This window comes from Ambystoma mexicanum, chromosome 12 (assembly GCF_040938575.1).
Source record: "Ambystoma mexicanum isolate Mex_15411 chromosome 12, UKY_AmexF1_1, whole genome shotgun sequence".
Classification (NCBI taxonomy): Eukaryota; Metazoa; Chordata; class Amphibia; order Caudata; family Ambystomatidae; genus Ambystoma; species Ambystoma mexicanum.
In genome coordinates, this window is record NC_090936.1 from 38,898,601 (window position 1) to 38,919,654 (window position 21,054).

Here is a 21,054-nt window from a genome sequence, read left to right on the forward strand (position 1 = left end):
TTCGGGCCCTGTATGCAAACTGGCAGAGTTCATGCTTAGCCCTTTGCTTCCCTAAACGACTACTTATTACTTTTTGTGCAATGGTCTCGACATTATCCTTCTTTTCCGAGGGTGAATTCCAATATGGGAATAAATGTTAAGTTAAACTAATGTACCTTGGTGCAAAACCTTTTTTAATTTGAGAAACAGTACGTGGTCCCGAATGCCAGGATGCCTGGTCCATTCACAGAGTTTTCATGCCAAATAACCTGTGGGCACTTTTGTATCAATATTCAAGCCACATGGAGCTAGGCTTCCCATTGCTAACATCCACTCAGAACAGAAGTGTGCTTGTTAGTTTTGCTTTCACCATAAATAGATACAAGGGTAACGCACAGCCCATAAAAGCATGTACATGCCATCCAGCTATGGAAAGCCTCTGAAACAACTAGTACATAATTCATGTTAGTTATAATGCTGTTGTTTTAAACATATGACATTCGTGTTTGCCAGCTGAAAGTGTATTGTCTTGGCATTTACAAGGGTTGAGAGCATTAAGATACCCCAGAGAAATACTAAAAGAAAAAGCAGAGCTAGGGTGCCACAAGCTGCCTCCTGCATGGCTGACGGCGTGAAGCGCAACATACAAAACATGTGCGCCTAAGAGCTGAGCGGGGGGGTCTCAAAGGTGCATCCGCGCGCTTTTCTCTTACCCCAGGTGGGGTTGTTACTTCTGCTGTATTATTCAGAAAAGCCTAAAGACGCCCGAAAGAGTCTTTTGTCATGAAAGGTCCATGTGTTTGCATGTGTGATACATGCATGAGAAACAGCGAAATCTTGCAGAGGCTGTCTACATGAACAGAGGATAGCACAGGGGCAACGCGCGGGTCCTGGAACTCAGGTGCGCTATTAGGCGCGTTACACAAAAACAATTAAATAAATAAATCAGCCAAGCTTTCGCCGGTGCTTAAAAAGAAAGGTGGGAAGACTATTAAGATGTTCTATTACCCAACATTCAGACAAACCATAGATAATGGTAGGGTGATTTGACATTTAAACAAAAAAAAGAATGAAATGATTTTGATGAAATGTGATGAGAAATAAGAAACTAGTGCTCAAAAATAGAAATATCAAAAGCATTCCCTGATGCCTAAGGATTTGGTGCGCTTTACAAATGTTAAAATAAATGTAAAAAAAATATTCCAATCAAAGTGACTTATAAATTCCTGCCTTTCCATATAAAAATAAAATGGGAGCAGAGCCGAGGCTGTTTACTAAACAGGAAAGTCAGGCATTTGACAACACTGATTAAGGCCAGGCGTTTCTAAAGCTACGTACACAGGTCTGAAGCCGTCCATACATCCATTTTTAATACTTTCCCTCTCAAAGCTCCATTATAAAGATGGTAGGGGAAAGGTTTTAAAGTAATTAATGATATAGTTCGCTGCTAAATATTAATAAGAGTCGCAGCGTTGCATAAAATATACCATATAAACCTTGCCAATGCAGACAGAGCAGTAATTACAGCTGAATATCTAATTGCTCGGATTTATTGGGCAGATGAAAAGTTAGATTTTACCAGCTTCTGCTTCCACTGTGGCCAAAAAGATATACTTGTATTTTACATTGAACAGTTAGTGAAAATGGCCAGGCTCCCTAATATTGTAAACTGTCATGACTGCATCACTGCCAAAGGGATGGGCTTGGAGGATAACTCATAAATGATCTCCTTTGTTCGGAGATATTTGAAATATTCTGTACCCACATCTTAAGAGTCTCAAACCAGGGAACTGCTTGTAGCCTCTACAGCAAAGAGACAATATGGCTGCAGAAAGGTGTAGAGATTTACATAATCTCAAAACCTTTCTCTTTGCTTCTGCTTTTTCTCCTCCTCTCCCCTGCTGACCCCCTGGCTGAAACCTGAACTACACAGGCTACCTGGAGACCCTCTGATCTCGGGCCCAGGTCCCTCCCCTGCCGGCGTCTCACACCTGCACTGCCCACTGGGCAAACCCCGCACTCGGGGAATGTTTCTGTATCCCTACAGTCCCCCTACCAGCCCATGACACCTGATGTCCGCACTTACCCATGCACTTGCCACATGCTGGCCGTTACTTACTTATTGTTATCATCTTGTATTGCACTGTCCCTGCCCTCTCGCACGCACCTGCGCGATCTGAATGACACCTGGCCTAGTAGGATCATTGTCTGTCCTCCCTTTGTTCCCCGCCCTTGCCTCATAGCGCCTTGAAGCACTTGTGCATAGGCGTGTTATAAATGCCATGTCATATCATAACAAAGTGAAATTCATTTGTCACAACAGACACTAGATTATAGCAAATGATGTGCAGTAATAAAAGTAAGTGTTGTAAACAAGGAAATATTTAGTGTGATGTTCTTGCGTAAATTCCCACTTACCTGAGCTCTGAACAGTCATTGCCACTAAGATTTGAGATTATTAAAATGCATCATTTCAATTAAAAGGTTTAGTTCCTTTAAAGCATTATCTTGCTTCGGATCGCACTTACATGTGAGGTTGCGGAGAACAGCCCGGGCTACTGTTTCCATTGCTGTCGATGTGGTCCAATGAACCGTTGAGGTCTTCATGGACTGCCTGCAGTAAACCGCTGGGGGTGTTGCTGATCAATCCGGGGTTACCGAGCAACGGTAAACTACTCTCCGCCAGGGCAGCCTAGGAAAAGAAATACACGGGACATGTTAGACCAAGAAACACTGCAATTCCTGTCCATTGCAAGCCGGCCCCAAATAGGGACCAACCACAGCGGGAGAACCGTAAACCTGCCTGTTTCCCAAGTAGCCAATCAAATTGGAAAACTTGGAATCGGAATCAGCCAATCGCTGCCTGCTGGGCACCCTGTCTCCGGAACAAGTTACCAATGCAGGTCAGACTGCACTCCAGGAAGCTCCAGAAGACCCTACTCTTCAGAGAGCCTCTCACTAATCACTGATCACTCCATTCAACCCTACTGCCCCCCCTCCTCTACTATAGACGCACCCTACTTGTATTCTCTGGGCTGCATTCACTATAACCAGCACTTAACACATCCCATACAAACATGCGTGTTGGATGAACTGTGTAGTACTTAGAACTAGATTATTCAAAAGACACTCCAAACTGTTTGGTTGTTCCACTGTCTGCAGCCTGCACAGGGTCTCCTCCGAGGTGAAAGACAACCTGTGCAGAATGCAATGTCGCAGCAACAATGTGAAACGACGGCACATGTTTACAATTCTTCCAGAAGAGGGCGTACAATGTCAGCAGCCAAGTCCTTCGTAAAAAAAAAATAGTGAGGGTTGTCATTGGCTGGTCGACGAATACATCATTGAATTTTTTTAATCCTGTTTTCCAAGACACATGTGTTGTACTATTTCCAGAGGACACCATGTTTATTTGCAAACATGGCAGCTCTCAAGGAAAGAGCCCCCAGACTCTAGCCACCTACAGGCTGCAAAGGGACTTGCTCCAAACATGTTAGCAATCTGAGAGGCTAGTTCTACTTACTACTTCACCCTCTTTGGATCAAAGGATTTGGTTCATATGTTGGGGTGAGGGCCTGAAAATAGTTTTCTGCTACTATCTGCCTAAGACAGACCACAATAATTTGCATTGGCGGTGGAAATTGTTTATTTAATTTATAGAATGTATAGTTCTGGGGACCATTGCTGTGAATTTTCTGTAACCTATGGAGGCTGTTCTGGTCACCTGAAATGATTAGAGGAAAATTATGTATGTCAGGTACAGGGTATTTGAAAAAGTATGCGCTTGTGCCTAACTCTTAGTTCCAACAATTGTATGGCACTTTTAATGTTTTGTTCATTCAATGTTTTAAGGAGAGGTACTTCAATAGCATTGTCATGCTTTGATCTTTTCAGAAGCTTTCTGGTCTGTTTGTTTGCATTGTTGTTGACACGATTTTGATTTCTGCTTTTAGAATATGAATGTAGATGTTTTTTATTAAGATATTACATATTTATGCATGTGTCAGTTGTTTTATTAGGTGATTTTATGGATAACAAATTTCATTTAAAAACAATAAAGTGAAATTTGCATTTGAGAGGCAATTACGACCCGACTTCCAAACTGCATTAGAGGGGCCCATCCTTGAGCAAGAGTAATGTGAAAGGAAGAGCTTAACTATTAAATGACTCTATGGTTCAAGATGCACGGGTTCGACATTCGTGGAAATCGTGCAAATCAATTTAGGCAGGTGGTCATGCAAACCTTTTTACTGGTACCTTGTAAACAAGCAAGAAAGAATGAGCTAAAAACCTAAAAATGTAGTCTTAGGTAGCTCCCTGACACATTGAAGCGCTTTGAAACACATTGTGTATAGGTACTATATAAATAAACTATCATATTATATCACATGGGGGCTACTGTGCAACAGGTGGGCATATAGAAGAATGGGTATAAGCGGAGGGGTGTTATGAAGAAGAAAATGGATGCTTTGGTCTCTATGGTCCCTGCTCTCAAATTGGTTTGCATTAGGACTCCCTAGTCACGGGTTAGGCTGTCTAGGACTCAGCACCATTCCACACAATCGAGAGCCTTTCACTTCCTTCTGCTCACCGCTACTCTCCTCCAACTACGTAGCCGGATAAGACTTACATAAGAAGCGACTGAACTTTGAAATGGGGGCGGTATTCTGCCTCCAAATGTATTCATTTCCATGTTCCATGTTAACCATAACAAATATTCTATAATTTATCCTTGAAATATTTGCCAGAAGGGGAGCCGCCTCTTATGAACCCGCAAAGTGGCCCGGAATTAATCCACATTAGTGGCAAAGGGGTACTTTTGTTGGCCACACATATCCAATATAACATTAATAAAGTCAAAAGGACAGGCAGGTCTTGTAGATCTGTGGCGTTTTGTATGTTGAATATAAAAGTGGCCGCTGCCAAAATTGTGAGGATGGCAGTAAGCCATGTGTTGTTCCGTATGTGTGGAGGAGTGTGTACAATTACTTGGAACAATGCTAAAGGCCTTCATTTGGTAAAATCTCATTTGACGCCATTTATATGGAGGGCTGGTCTCGATGCCTAGACGTTGTGCCAATATCCTTCAAGGTGATTAGGCGTGGCCTGTAGATACTGACTATGCAATAGAGTTGTGAGTGTCATCATTACATGTAGGCAATCAACATAAAGAAGGCGCGCGTTGGTTGGGCTCCGCCTCACATGCAGCCCCAAACAGTACCATGGTAACATGTGCAGGCATCCTCTGAAAAAACAAATCTCAAGTCTATCAACCTCAACAAGTTTGACCAACATATTCAACAAAAGGGGAGGACATTTTGAAAAGGGGGAAAGGGCTAATGGACAAAAGAAAGGAAAAATGGGTGGGTGATGGAGAGAGAAAAGCAAGGGCGTGTGGGGGGTAACCCCCAGTAAAGAACAAAGAGGAAAGAAATACTATAAAATAACAACCACATTAAGAAGATGGCATTACAGACATCTAAACCCAACTAGTTTGCATATCACACAGGTTAGGGTCCATTCTTTCCCACCCTATTCCAAAATGGGGAGAAGCGGGGCTGCCAAGTCTTCCCGCTGCGTTATCAACAGAGGGCATGTGCAAAGAAATTGGAAGAGGTTAAGTGAACTTCAATCTGATTGGCCGCCTCAAAGAAGAAACGTCACTCGTGTTGTTCTGAGGCTTTTGAGGGATTTAAGAAAACATCATCTACTCGTTCATCCTCCCATCACGGGGAGCAGATCTGGGCATGATAGCTTTTCACGTGCCGCGTGATGCCAAGGGAATCCTGTCTACCGGAACCTGCAAGTCAGTGCACTTCTACTGCCTGTAGTGGAGGCGGGCAGCATGCTTAACTACAACTCCCATCAGCTCTTGCCAGTTTAGCCAATTGGGGGTGGGGGGTGTGATGGGAGTTGTAGGCCAAAACATTTGGAGGACATAAGCTGCCCGCCCCTTTTTTATAAAGTGCCTTCCTCTCTGCAGAACAGGGGCCTGCAACCTGAGGCTCCCCAGATGTTATGGACTACTACTCCCAAGATTCCTTCCTTTTTGACTACGCTGGCCAGGGCTGATGGGAGTTGCAGTCCAAAACATGTGGGAGTCCAAAAGGTTGAAGACCTTTGTCCCAGAAAGACCATCATAGTGAATATCAATTAGATGTAAGGTAAGCTTGAAACCCAAAAATAAATAAATAACCATGATGTAATAGGAATAGAAATGTGGAAATGAATAGTGACAAGTGAAAAGGTGAAAGAAAACACAAACTGTAAAGGAATATGACACCACAAGCGCGTCTATACTGCATGCAAGAGAGCAAGCTGCAATGCTTACCTGCAAACTTGCATTAAGTGCCGCCCCATAGCCTAGGCTGCTTGGGATGCTTTTGACTAACGTTGGACTTCTGCAAGAGATAAAATAAGTGTTTGCATTATACAAGTGTGCCATGTGTCCCAGAGTACGGTTTTCTATTTGTTTACAGAGGTACACAGGTGAAAAGGGTGTAATGTGTTCCTATGTGCTCGGGAGGATAGCTCAGGGCATCGTGCTCGCCTTGGAAGCAAGACGACACCACAGGTTCGATCCCCGGGTCCGCGCTTAGAAACCTCTGGGTATTAAGCGTGTTATGAATAACATATCATAAATCAGCTCCCTTCCCCAGTAACATGGTGAAAGTAGGATAGCACAGGGGCAACGCGCTAGTCTTGGAAGCGCAGAGGGGCAACGCGCTGGTCTTGGAAGCAACACCACACAGAGAAACAGAGGTTTGAATCCCGGATCCGGACTAAGTAACCAAACTCAGGTATGGTATTATGCGTGTTATAAAAAAAAATAAAACATACATTTCACTCTAGTGACACATACTACCTTTTGGTAAAAGACAAAAGAAAGCAACAATAGTTGTGCTTTATAGATGACTTGAAACCGTCCCATGGCAATAGGGACGCTGCATTTGTGTCACCTTCGGAGGGATATGCAACCTGCTGCATTCCATTTGTGTTGGACTACAACTCCCATGATCCTTCCGCATTGAACAAACCAGCCAGGGCTGATCCGAGTTGAAGTGCCGAGCATCCAGATCCCTGTAAATTGCCACACCTTTCCTAGATGAATGGTATCCATTCATTAAATTGCACAGCTCCCCCTGCTGGAGAAAGACTGTCCTGTCACATGACGGCACAAGCATCTTTACCAATTTTTGCACACATTATTTTCCTATCAACCTAATGCACCAAACTATAGGGAAGTGTGTCCAATGTATAACCGGTGCACTGCCCTATTCCGTGCCAATCGCACTTGGGGGGCCAGTGCATTGCGGCCAGGGGTCATTGCTGGGCTGCAGTCTGCATACTGGCTTCCATTCTTTCAGGGACTTTTATTTTGCTATTTTATATTATATTGCAATCGGCTGACTGCTGTGGTGTGTTCACCAGATGTGTCCACAGCTGCCCTGTTGCACACCTTATTTATTGGGGTGCATGCATGCCGTGGAGACAAGCACCCCACACAGCCTAGTGTGTTACAACATTATTAATGAAACCCCTCCACTTCAAATCCCTTTATGAAGACCATGATCTTTAACCACCGCATTTTCGCGGGTCCCTTCCTGGCACTGGGGTACGGCTATTTTGCACCCACTCTACCCTCTTTAATATTCCTTTCGCTCAGCGCTCGGGCCCAGAGCCTTTACAGCAGGGCTTTGCAACCTAGTGATCATTTTAGACTACGACTCCCAGGATTCCTCACAATTGACTTAGCTGGTGGGGCTGATGAGAATTGTAGTCCAAATCATGTGCAGACACGACGGTTAAAGGCCGCTGCTATAAAGGCTATTGCCAGTTTCACTGCTGTATGTCTGGTGCACGTCTCTCCGCTTCCAGCCCTAATCCACGTCAAACCTGCCTTAAGAGCATGTGCACGTCTCTCTGACGTCAGACAGAATTGCTGGCCTCCACAACTCAACCATGTTGGATGCTGCCACGATGACCACTGGGCTAGGCAGGTAGTGAGAGCGGATGCTGTGGCATGTGATGGCGTGGTTATCCTTCCCGGGAAAGGGAATATAGAGCCTTATATCAGGAATGAAATAGAAAGAAGTGCCTTGTGTAAGGTCACATGATTTACAATTCTCCTTTCACCCCCACCCCTGGAATATATGATATGATATGACATGACATTTATAACAATATACACAAGTTTGTTAAGGGTTCTCATCTTGCAGACACCGTCGTGTCACTTTGCCACCTTGGATCCAGTCTTGAAAAAAACAATGTGAGGGACCTCGACACATGAGGGATTTTGGTTACACTACACGTCACGTTAGGGATAGTGTTACAGGCACTCCCCTGTCGACGTCCCCTTTCGATCCTCGAAAGACAAGATGCAATACTCCATGATTACCACTAGATGTCGGACTATATGCACAGCATGGGATTCTAAGCAGATTCACAAGCATCAGAAATGATATGATATTATATGACATTTATAACAATATACAAGAGTTTGTTAAGGGGTCTCATCTTGCAGACACCGTCATGCCACTTAACCGCCTTGGATCAGGTCTTGCTGGCAAATTCTTTAATTTCAATGTAGAAGCACCAGTCTCAAGGTACGTGTGAAGAAGACTGCTCCGGCGGACCTAGCTGGTAGATGCAAGGAGGAGTCAGCTTCCAAGCACTAAAGACAGACACATAAGGGTAGTGATCGCCTCCCTCTAAATCCTCTTCCCTCACCAGGAGGAATCGGGAGATCTCAAATGGATCTACCAGATTGTAGAGAAAGCAGACTTCAATACGTTAACACTACGGATCACACGTCCTCTGGTTCTTTTCATGCCGTTCAGCTTTCAGGATGCGCAGGTGGTTTTGTCTCCCTTTCCAGCTAATCAGTGCATCATAAGACTTCTTGCTAACTGGTTTCAGCTCAAGATCATGTCACTCATGTGTGTCCTCAAGTCAGCCCACAGAGCTGGGACTAAATGCCAATCTCCCCTGGCGGGTCTCCTGGAAGGCAAGGGCCCTCTAAACCAGGGTGGCGTGCTCATCTACTTGGCAGCTTGATCGGGCCTCTCTGGGCTCAGGGGCCATCTTCACTTTCTCCCACTCAGGTGGAGCAGGCTAAATGACCATTAGTGGAGTACTTACGGGTTCAAGTCAACACGATGATGCTGTGGGCCAGCCACCATTTAGAATTGTTGGTAAGGCACAATTGGAGGCACTGCTAACTCATTTCCCAAAGGTTTGAGTCATTAACTCTGGCTACTTCATCAGTATACGATGAATTATCTAAGAATTGGTTCCTAAGCAGGATCTGAGGTAGGAAGTAGCAAAGTGATGTATAAGCTGGAAGAGTAAGAAGAAATATTGCAAGCGTGATCTTGCGGACCATCCCTCCAGTGTGTGAGGTCTAGTCTGCTACAGCTCTGTGGTACCATGGTAACACATGCCAAATGGCGTACAAGCTGGAAGAGTAAGAAGAAATATTGCAAGCGTGCTCTTGTGGACCATCCCTCCAGTGTGTGAGGTCTAGTCTGCTACAGCTCTGTGGAACCATGGTAACACATGCCAAATGGCGTACAAGCTGGAAGAGTAAGAAGAAATATTGCAAGCGTGCTCTTGTGGACCATCCCTCCAGTGTGTGAGGTCTAGTCTGCTACAGCTCTGTGGTACCGTGGTAACACATGCCAAGTGGCGTACAAGCTTGAAGAGTAAGAACAAATATTGCAAGCGCGATCTTGCGGACCATCCCTCCGATGTGTGGGCTCTAGTCTGCTACAGCTCTGTGGTACCGTGGTAACGCATGCCAACTGACGTTCAAGCTCGAACAGTAAGAACAAATATTGCAAGCGCAATCCTGCAGACCATCCCTCCAGTGTGTGGGCTCTAGTCTGCTACAGCGCTGTGGTACTCTGGTAACACATGCCAAGTGGCATACACGCTGGGCGAGTAAGAACAAATATTGCAAGCCAGATCTTGCGGGCTATCCCTCCAGTATGTGGGGTCTAGTCTGCTACAGCTATGTGGTACCGGGGTAACACATGCCAAGTGGCATACAAGCTTGAAGAGTAAGAAGAAATATTGCAAGCGTGCTCTTGTGGACCATCCCTCCAATGTGTGAGGTCTAGTCTGCTACAGCTCTGTGGTACCGTGGTAACACATGCCAAGTGGCGTACAAGCTTGAAGAGCAAGAACAAATTTTGCAAGCGCGATCTTGCGGACCATCCCTCCGATTTGTGGGCTCTAGTCTGCTACAGCTCTGTGGTACCGTGGTAACGCATGCCAACTGGCGTTCAAGCTCGAAGAGTAAGAACAAATATTGCAAGCGCAATCTTGCAGACCATCCCTCCAGCGTGTGGGATCTAGTCTGCTACAGCTATGTGGTACTGTGGTAACACATGCCAGGTGGCATACACGCTGGGCGAGTAAGAACAAATATTGCAAGCGAGATCTTGCGGGCTATCCCTCCAGTGTGTGGGGTCTAGTCTGCTACAGCTATGTGGTACCGGGGTAACACATGCCAAGTGGCATACAAGCTTGAAGAGTAAGAACAAATATTGTAAGCGCGATCTTGCGGACCATCTCTCTAGTGTTTGGGCTCTAGTCTGCTACAGCTCTGTGGTGCCGGGGTAACACATGCCAGAAATCCGAGTTGCGAGGAAAACTTGAACTTCTTTAGGGTTCAAGCTTTATGATCAAGAGGTGAACATTCTTATAGTACCTGAGGGCAGGATATTGCAGGGAAAAAGTGTATCATTGCGTTGAAGCAAGAGGATGGAAGTCTGGCACAGTTGACTGTCAATAGGGTGTTGTTCAAACTCCCATCAAATAAGAACCATGATGACAGGCACTCAGGATAATGACCATTACTGGTGAACAGTATTTGAGTTTCATCTTACTATATGAAAGGTGCATAATTTCATGTTTCTTTTTTCATATAATATCCAAACATATATTACTAGGAATAACAATGGCACAACATTCATATTTTAGGTCTGTAGGCCTTAGGGAGATTTGATTTTTTTCATAAGTGTCTGAAGTAGATTGTGTCCTTCTAATGAACTAATAACATGTGTTGAATTTGATGTTAACCAATGTAAAATTCATTTCTCTAGCTGGCCTGCTAGTGGGACCATTGTTCACGCAGTTACATATTTCTCCTGCTTTTCTTCCCATTCTGTTTTATGAGGCGATATTCAAACATTAAAATGGTTCGGCGTGATCCTTTGCCGGTGGAGGTCGCAGCCAGTAACAGAAATACCTTCAAGGTCAACAAATTCAGGTCGCAGATCTGGAGAGGCTGAAAGGGAAGCGCTTAATCAAATGGAAGAGGACCAAATGCAGTCTCCTAGGCACAGCGGGGTGTCCTTTCTTGAGACATGTAAAGAAGACTCTTAAAAAGCCACGCGGAGCAGGGCCTTCAAAGCTGGCACCACACAAAACACATCTGCAAAAGGAGCAGGTTCCCTAAAGTCGTGCCTTTAACTATAATATCTGTTAGCGAGTGGCTCCGGGGAAAGTACGCGGAGAGATCCGTGCTCCACGCTGCTTGAGCCGTGACATACAGCCAAACAGACATCTAAATTATCCGATGTTAAGGCCTGTATAAAGACAGGGTGATGGATCTGCAGTTCAAGGCATTGGTGAGTGAGCATCCCAAGCAAAAAAGTCCTATGTCTTTGAAGGAATCTACCTTTTTTGCCACAAAAACGAATGAAGAAGAAAGCGAGCCACCAAATTGATTCTGGATCAAACCGGAAGCCAATACAGTGGCATAGAGAGATATTGAGCTTGTCCTGCTCACTCCTGGCATTCAGAACTAACTCTAGTCCAAAGGGGATCTTTTCAAGCCGGCCTAAACAGTGGGTATGAGATGGGTTCATCTTAGTTGGTACATACCAGGAGGTCTGCAATCTTTCTCCCTCCAGATGTTTGGGTCTACAGCTCCCCAGCCCAGTCACTGTTGCGGGATCATTGGAGTTGTAGTCCAACACATCCCGCAGGTTGAAGACCCCCTTGAAGGCAGATCATGATCCACCAGCAGAAAAGGGAACAAGAATCTAAATTCAATTTCCTAAATGTGGCGTGCAGCGGACGGGGTGAATCTTGGGTGAAAGACTGCACTTAGCAAGACGTACGGCGCAAGTGCGAGAACCACAGATAGATGTCTTATTTAGGAAAGCCAAGTGCACATTTATCCAACAATAGAATGTTTCAATATTTAGGGTGTTCAGATATATCCAGTTCCTCACTAGTCCCCTCTCCCACTTATCTATTCAGGAGTTCCGTTGGTCAGACCATGTTTCTCCCATAACCCACATAACTCTACACTCTACATATATCCCTTGAGCAGAAGCACCTAAATGAAAATGAGGGAGGGAACTTGAAGAGCACTCTAGGGAGTGAGAGACCTATGCATTTTAACGGCAACACCACAGCTCTAAAGGAGCTGAAACTGAATTAAAGAGACAGCGAGTGTGCGTATATATCGACGACGTTAATCGAGTCACGGTGATCATTTACAAGGAGGTGTGAGCCTACCAAGAACAGCATCAATTAGCTTTGCAATCTCTGGCAATGGATAGGTGCAGGATTGTCTTTTCACAGCAGAATCTGCCACCATTTTAACAAACATCATGGCTATCCAAAGTGGCATCGAGAAATCGACATCTCTCATGAATTACAATAACTAAAAGAATGCTGTTTCTTCCATGCAGTGGCACCAAGGGTCACTAGCCTAGAAATGTCAGGTCTGGCTTTGCTAGAAACAGAAGATTCAGCCATATTTTCTAAACCACTATTAAATAAGACATAATTGTGTTGAGGGAGAAGAACGGTGCGGGAAGTCATCTTCAAACACTAGAATCCTAACCCATCCAATTTACTGTTGTCGTGCCATGTGGCAGTCCCACCTCACCCAACAATGCTGGTCTACTGGGCGGTGCCAAATTGCCACAAAGCATTGCACCCCGCCGAAGTGCTTGGGCTTCTGAGGAGCAACAGGGATACTCCTTGTTTCCAAGTGCGGACTTAGGGCCTGCAAGGGTCAGGCCTTTGTTCAAATGATACCATTGGGCAGCAGGGACGTAATTTCACCAAAATGCCTGGGGTAGCGGAAGTGACATCGCACACCCTTGACCTCTGATGACATCACAGGAAGTGATGTCATTTCACCCTATACCCGAAGTGACATCACGGGTCCTAGAGCACTACAGCAGTCTCACAAGCACTGGAGAATGTGGAATTGGTCAAATTGCATAGCATGTATTGCATGCAAATTAGCCATAATTTCTAATCAGTGGCCATTGTGGTCATGAGTAGGAACATATAGAGAAGGTCCCTCGGCACTCGTAGCCTAACATCTGTGGTTTCATCATGGCCACCTAATTAGTACGTGCACTAATATCTGATGCTTTATGATATAATTATTTGTTTGGAAAAAAATATATAAAGTTGTGATTGACTGCAATTGGAAAAAGGAGACCATGTAGATTTTTAAGTTGGGGATGAAAGAATGAGAATGTCTGGCCGGACTCACACAAATTTTCCTCACGTGTGCATAGCATTGGTGCCTGCAAGTCAACACGCCTCCTGCAGTCTGCACGTGGCACAATACACACAATGAATTTGCCCACATAAATGACTTTGTGCAGCCTGTTTGCTACCATGTACTCACTTTCCCATCAAGGGATGTGCGGCGGGAATGTGAAACACAGGCTGGATGGCACCGCTGTTTCCGGTGCGGCTGCTCTACACCGATGCATGCAAGGTGCAGGGGGACAAGCATCCCTCATTCCCAGACCCATTTCCAATGTATATCTTCACCTCTGAACTAGGGGTAGAATTATAAAGATTTCATGTTAAGCCACAGTGCGCTTAAGGCCAATCACGGCCAAAGGGCACCCTGCAACCACTTGCAGAGCCCTCCATGCATGTGGATGCCGTGGGCCAATGCATGTGTAGACATTGGGTGCACGTATGGGTGAAAGGGCTTGGGGTATCATGCTCCCCGAGATCGCTCGTCTCCCCCCAGCTATGCCAAGCCATAGACGGGGGGAATCTTGGCACTTGCATGCAGTTTGATGCAAGTGCAGAATGCAGGTGGCACTGTGCCCCAGGCAATCGGGTTTTACTTGGGATATGGGAAAGAAGAGAGTGGTCATGGTATACCGAGTGAAGAATGACCATGACCGGACCACCAACGAGTTCCTTTATGCTATGTTATAAGCATGATCGTATCGAAAACTGACACGTTCAGGTCAATGACCCAGACTAAACCTGATATGAAGGCACCAGGATACTCTGCATATCAGAGAGACAGGCACCATATTACTTCTTTGTATTCTAGTCCAAAAAGATTGAAATGTCTGCAACCTTCGGCTCTCTAGATCTTTCGGACTACAATTCCCATGATATCCGGCTATTGACTATGTTGGTTAGGGATGATGGGAGTTGTAGTCCAAAACTTCTGGAGAGCCAAAGGTCACAGACACCGATCCTAGAGGAACAAACTAACATTTTGGGCAAAATTGATGGCGTCCTGCCTTGCAATGTTGTTCAATGCTCTGAAGCACCTCTGTGCAGCCAGTGCCACTTTGCTAATAACCAATAAATATGCGATGTATCTTCAGATAAATGAAAACATGATCAGATTTCAATGGAAACTAGGAATGCAATCAATTTTTCAACCGCAGCAACCACTTTGATCTCCTCTTTCTTGGAGATTAGAACAATCAGAGTATTTGCAGAGAATGCAAGTGAGCCTCCAAAGATCTTGTGTCTCCCCGTCCATCTAGAATATCATTACCAAACCATCTCCGATCTCTTAGAGTCTATCAGCATCTTCTATACCAACTATGCTGACGATACCCAAATTCTCCTCCCCCTCTCTGACAATGACCACCAAGACTCCGAAAAACAAAATGCTGTCTACCAAACCAAACAGGCACGGACAGCCACGCACCTGCTCTGTCTCAGACAGAAATCCTCCTGGTGGGCTGCCCGGCAATGCTCAAAAGCCTTAACTACCGAATACACTTCCTTCACCATTGACGATATCAAGATTCTTGGCCTCCTAGACAGTGAGTCGACCTAGATGTGTCCCTATCACGCACACGACAAGTCATTGCCATCTCATCTTCTGCCGCCCATACTGTCAAACGTCTCAATGCATGCAGACCCTTTCTGTCGGCCGACAACTGCCTTACCATTGCCTGAGCAGTTATCAGCGCCAGATTAGATTATTGCAATGCCCTATTTGTGGGTACTTCTAAGCACAACATTCAGAAACTGCAAATCATCCAAAACAATGGGCTTCGTGAGGCTCTCAACTTTACGTGACAAGACCATATTTCGGCAGATAGAAAAAATGCTCACTGGCTCCCTATAAGTGAACGGTTCACCTTGAAAAAATTGTACATTACTCACAGATGCCTCTCTAACACTGCCCCCACCTCTACCAGAAAATTACCAAAGCACAGTCAACAAGACTGATCAGATCCACCTACGCCAACCGGCTCATCCTACCAAAATTCAAACGGGCTACAGCCGGCAGCTCGAGTTTCCTGGTTATTGCAGCAATCCAATGGAACACCTTACCACCCACCCTAAGGGCTGAACAAACATACCGGAACGTCCACAAGAAGTTGAAAACCTGTCTCTTCACCGAAAACACTATTCTACTCGGCTACTCTCACAGAGCCCACCTGACACACCCCGACACCCTTGCAGCGTACTTTGCAACAGCGCCTCAATGCCTAAGGGTTCTGCGCGCTTTATAAATGTATAAATAAATAAATATCACACATGCAACGTGTTGCCAACATCTAACTACATGTAGTCAGAGAAACCATTTGAAAAGCATTTTGACTAAGATAGAAAAGTCTGAACCCCGTAAGTGTTATGCCTGGGGATTGTCGGTGACCTGAACGTGGTGCATTGAGGCCGCGTTGGCCAACATATTGATGGAGATCAGTGGATACTCACTAGCTAATCGATTTGGTTCAAAACTAAAATGCTGTTCAGTTTTCAGTGGTCAGTATGAAGTTTGTCAGTACCCACCAGGACATACAAGAGGGTGTTCCTGTCCACAGACACAGCACAGTAGTCTATACAGGCAATTTGTTGCAAACGATATTGTGCCAAAAGTACGGAAACCTACCCGGTGATCTTCTGCGACCTTCGCTTCTGGTACTCGGCTTCGTCCACGGTCCACACCGCACCTTTCACATTTTCTACTCGAACGAAACACTTATGCAGACTCAGATTGTGACGCACTGCATTCTGCCCAGGAAAAGATGGCAGCGGGGAGAGAAAAGACATGATCATTTCACAAGGCGGCAATGGGACGCAAACTGTGTACCATGCGGTACGACGTCGTATAGGGTCAACTCGCCGAATCAAAACCAGCAGCAGTTATTTCCGCAGAGTCTCTGGAATAATTTAAACATTACATTCTCCCCAAAAAATCAATAGAAGCGGCATTTTGAACTTTGAGGTAACTGGGCCTGCTGAGCAATTTTAATAATAGCTGCGTCAAAGCCGTCCTTTCACCCAGGCTGCTCCAAATTGCAATATCTGTAGAAATTACAGTATGTTTGAAAATGCCAGAAGAGTTAGGTCAGCTATGCTGTGGCCCTGATCAAGTGCCTGGGGACGATTGACAGGTCCTTGGGAACCCCTGCTCTGCTTGAGGTATTAAAATGCTAAAAGGGCTAGAGTGACAAGGGCTAATTTTGCAGAAAGCTTTATGCAAATAAGCTGCAATGCATCCTGGTCATCCCCACAGTAATTAGATGGCAGGGTTGGCTTTTTCTGTATCATTAATGTGCCATGCGAATAATATCTGTCCTCCAGAAGCCTCATGGTACTGTATATTGTTTTATTTTTTAAATAAAGATCACCCTATTCCTTGCCTAAAAATATAATTCATTTAGAATACGTCTTCTACTCTTCTTTGACAACATATCTATAAAGAACACTGATGAGCCGCAAGAAAGCAATAATACTTTTACATTTATACGCCAAATTTGTAGATATTGAAATGTTGAAATGTCACTGTAGATCTATAGCGCGTATTTGGCTAAATCTAGGACTTATCATTATCGCGTCACATTGGTTTTCGTCAACCGGCGGGGACGGGGGCTTCAAGTCCACCAGCTAGGACCTATTTCTAGAGCACAAAACTCATTTTTATGATTATTATTTTTTTGTCTGTTTGCACTAAGACAAGCTTTTTGCCTTGGCTTATGAGTCGACGCGCAAGAAAAAAGGGGGTGAGGGGTGGAGAAAAAAAAGGAAGATGGCATAAGCAGAGCCAGCGTCTGACCTGGAATCCAAGGCTTTGATTGATCTCAATGCCCCCGGCTCCGCATATGATAATTTTAATATTAATGAGCAAATGAGCAGTTTTATTATGCATGCGATATAGTTGGCGCTAATAAGCTGCTCAGAATTAGTTTCCTCGGGTCCCCGAGCTGTGGCGATGAGACCGAGCTGGGATATTAATTCACCTTTCATTTCTTTTTAAAATTTCTTTCTGTAAATCAAGTGGCAGGCGCCCCCCTAGATCCCCCAATGAGTAACAAAGAGCACGCAGATCTGCAACACACACATGAAATAAATATATATATATATATATATATATATATATATATATATATATATATATCGCCCGCTCAAAGAGCTGAGTGCATATAGCTCGCGGATTGCAGCCGACAGGCTCATCGCATGGAACCCATTTCAGAAATATATATATATAAATAAAACAATTAAACTCATTTACAGCCCCCACAGAGCCAGCCACACGAACTCCACATTTTGGTAAAATTAAAAGCGTTCGCACCCATTCGCAGCTGTAATCGCTTGCCAGTTTAATTTGCATTTTAAATCCAAATTAATTCGCTTTAGCGTATCCTGCAGTTGGGGGGGGGGGGGTTGTGGCGGGGCTGGCGAGGGCCTTTGCTGCCTCCGTTACTGCCCCCTTTTTGCACCAAATTGATGTTTCTGACTGCCTCTTTGACATGAAAAAAAGGAAGAAAAAAACAGCAGTTCACCTTGCCACAACTTTCTTATCTTTTCATGAATTACCCTCTTACAAAAAAAGAGACCCTTGGAGGAGGGGAGAGTGGAGCTGTTTGGACCGGGGTGTCGATGAAACCTTTTGTCCGAGTAAATAAAGTGCATTTAGGCTCTGAGGGGATAATGTTCACTCGATGTTGCCAGTTCCAGCCCAGTGCCCAGGGCCACAGCTCTTCTGGAAGCTTGGCTGTGTGTGATGAGCGGGGCTGGGCACAAAAAGCAGACATGCACCCAAACCCTACCGCATCCATTTGTCGCAGGAGGCAAAACAAGACGTTTCTCAAACTAATTAGCCAATAATATGCAGGGGAGGGGGCTGGGGGGGGGGTGTAACACAGTGCGACTCACAAAGGTGCTGGTGATTGAGTGCTCACACTGTAATTAGTGTGTCAGGCCCCCTTTTTCTCTGCCAGGCCCCGGCTATTAATTGCACCAAATTAGAAAACGATATCACAGGCCAAATTATTCTTTCACTTGTCATCTTAAAAGAGGAGAATTCATCCCATTGAAGAGGCGGGCAGCTCAAAAGCGCGAGCCAGGCAGAGTCTGTCTGTTCGTGTTATGTAAACAAAAGGCCCGCGCGCGCTTCTGGAGGGGGCGTTACCTTCCAAGTGGCCGCGTTACGCCGGAAGTAGGCAAACGTCCGCGTGAACCAGCTGTAAATTTCATTCAGCGTCAACTGCCGGTCAGATGACTCCATGATGGCCTGGAAGAAGACAAGACACGGAGTGACATCACATAATGCTTCACTAACAAGACTAGAGCATTTAGGGGATTTTTTAAAAATACAATCAGAAAAGTTCAATTGCATAGACACTCACCTGTCTTATGAGAGTTGCATATGTGAAAGGAGGCCTGACGTCTGCGTTTTTATAAAATTCGTAGTTTGGGGCGATTTCTGGAATAAATAAAAAAGAATGTGTCAATTCCTGTGGCAATGTACAAGTCATTGAGCGCAGTTTCTGGACAAATTGCCGGTGCTTATGCGATACAGCAGACGAGAAGCGATTTGGCGGTAACAGGGAGAGAGCATTAAGCGGCCAGGGCCACGTCTCTCGTCCTTTGACATAAAGTGCAAATGAGGCGCGTCCCGCCGGCAGGTGTTTGGTGTTCATCAGCAGAAGGCTTCCAAGGGGAAGTGTCATCCCCGCCATACGTACACCGCACTTATCCGCAGGAGCTCCGCTAGGGCTCAATAGGCCGGCGTCATTATCCGGCCAAGGCTAATGATAGTGTTCACAAATGGAAGCAAATCCACGTTACCGCGGCGTAGGGCAGGTAGCAGGATGTTGCGGGCTGGACACTCTTGGATATGTGCAGCCTCATGTACATGTTTCTGCACCCGCTTTAGGGGATCAGAATGATAAAAGCAAACCCATGTAGAGTGTATCCCATATACACTGCTATAGGGTCTCGTCAATTTACGGGAGCCTAAAATATGGTCTAAGACTGCCTATGATGTGCAGCCCTTTAGAATTTATATTGTAAAATCTTTAAGAATAATTACAGCCACACCGTGGTACAGCTAGAAGTGTCTGTATGTGTTTAGGGAAGTGTTGTGGATAAAAGATTGCATAAATTTACATGTTAATTGACAATATGATCATGGCGGACACAAACACGAGAAGGGGGACTGAGACTAAAACCAGAGACCCCATGACCAGCGATATGTCTCCTTTCTACAGCAACCGATGCTAAGAAGGCGACACTACATGGCAAGTGTAACAATGTAGCTACAAGGGAACGCGGGACCCAGTGGCGACGAAACCCCTAGACTAGCCGGCTCTACCTCGAAGTGCAAATACACCAGCGCGTTTCCCAAAACATCAGCTGGAATGCATGGAAAAAATAGGGAAACAGTAAGTTGAACAAATTTCCCTCTCAGGAAGTACATGGCGAAATGTGGTAACATATGTGGTAATATTGTGTTTCTATTTATTACCTCATTCCGTCTATGCGGAAATAAGGCCGTACGCTTCCTTTTTACCTTTAGAAGCCAGTGTTCCAGCAAAGCTACTCTGTTCTGCCTATAAAAAGATACTTAAAGTTACAGAGTTATGGGAAGTGTTGCATGTGGTGGTAGGAGAGATAGAAGAAGGACACTAACTGCACTAGCGCATTCTTGGAGCATGTGAATTTCAATACTCTGGTGCCCTGCTTGCCCTCGTTGTCAGAACTTCCAAGTCAATAGGTCACAATGTTGCGATATATACGCCCCCAGAATCCTTCACACTGGGGAACAATGAGCTATACGAAATAACTGTAAGTAACATTGGCAGATATTACACAGTATTCTAAAATGTGTGCGCAACAGACACACAGATGCATGCACTTGCGCTGTGTCTTTAAAGGGCAAACATGCAACCCATTTGACCACTTTGATTAAATGTCGTCACCAATTCCCCGCGAGCAGAGTCTCCCCTCATGTGGCCAAGGAAGGGCAGAAGCTACCCTTTTTTTTCTGGTTAACACCCACTTTCCTTTTCCCCATTCTTATATGACGTACTGTAATTTGGATAAAGAGTCTCCAACTATAGCTGATTGCCAACATTGCTCAGCTTACTCACATCCAGCTGTACTTAATAATACTGAGACGAGGAAGAGGGTTGGAGTAATGAAGATCACTGGAAGTGGGAAGCCAACACTGCGTTCTAGTGGTTGGAGAAGATCAACAGGTGCCGGGACATTCAAATACGGCTTACTTGAACAGAGCAGTAGACTCGCCTCTCCCAATGCTGGTTGGCACACCGGAGGAAAGCAAGCTGCAGACAGAAGCGGAGACGCTGTCGAGAGCATTCTCCAGGGAAGCCAGGCAGAGGAAGGTCTACCACGCTGGCAGAGGAAGCTGACAAGCGAGGAAGGAGGCGAGACGGGAACCGAGAAGCCGATGAGATGCCGGTGAGTAGACAGCAGTGAGAATGGTGAGATGCAAGGGACGCCAAAGCCACCAACGGAGACCGGTAAGCCCAGAGAAGGAGATTGGGATACAGGGGCACTTCAGGG

At 45.3% G+C, this 21,054-nt stretch overlaps 1 protein-coding gene across 8 annotated transcripts in view; it reads right to left on the bottom strand.

The window, feature by feature from the left end:
• Window positions 1-21,054, bottom strand: part of FOXP2 (forkhead box P2) — a 289,073-nt gene that overhangs the window by 37,383 nt on the left and 230,636 nt on the right. For all 8 annotated transcript variants that reach the window (XM_069627894.1, XM_069627892.1, XM_069627896.1 and 5 more), the window contains 5 exons: window positions 18,873-18,949; window positions 18,656-18,757; window positions 16,133-16,254; window positions 6,311-6,380; window positions 2,508-2,671 (listed from right to left, as the gene is read on the bottom strand). In XM_069627894.1, the coding sequence (XP_069483995.1) occupies window positions 2,508-2,671; window positions 6,311-6,380; window positions 16,133-16,254; window positions 18,656-18,757; window positions 18,873-18,949 (535 nt within the window). The remainder of the gene's footprint in view (window positions 1-2,507; window positions 2,672-6,310; window positions 6,381-16,132; window positions 16,255-18,655; window positions 18,758-18,872; window positions 18,950-21,054) is intronic.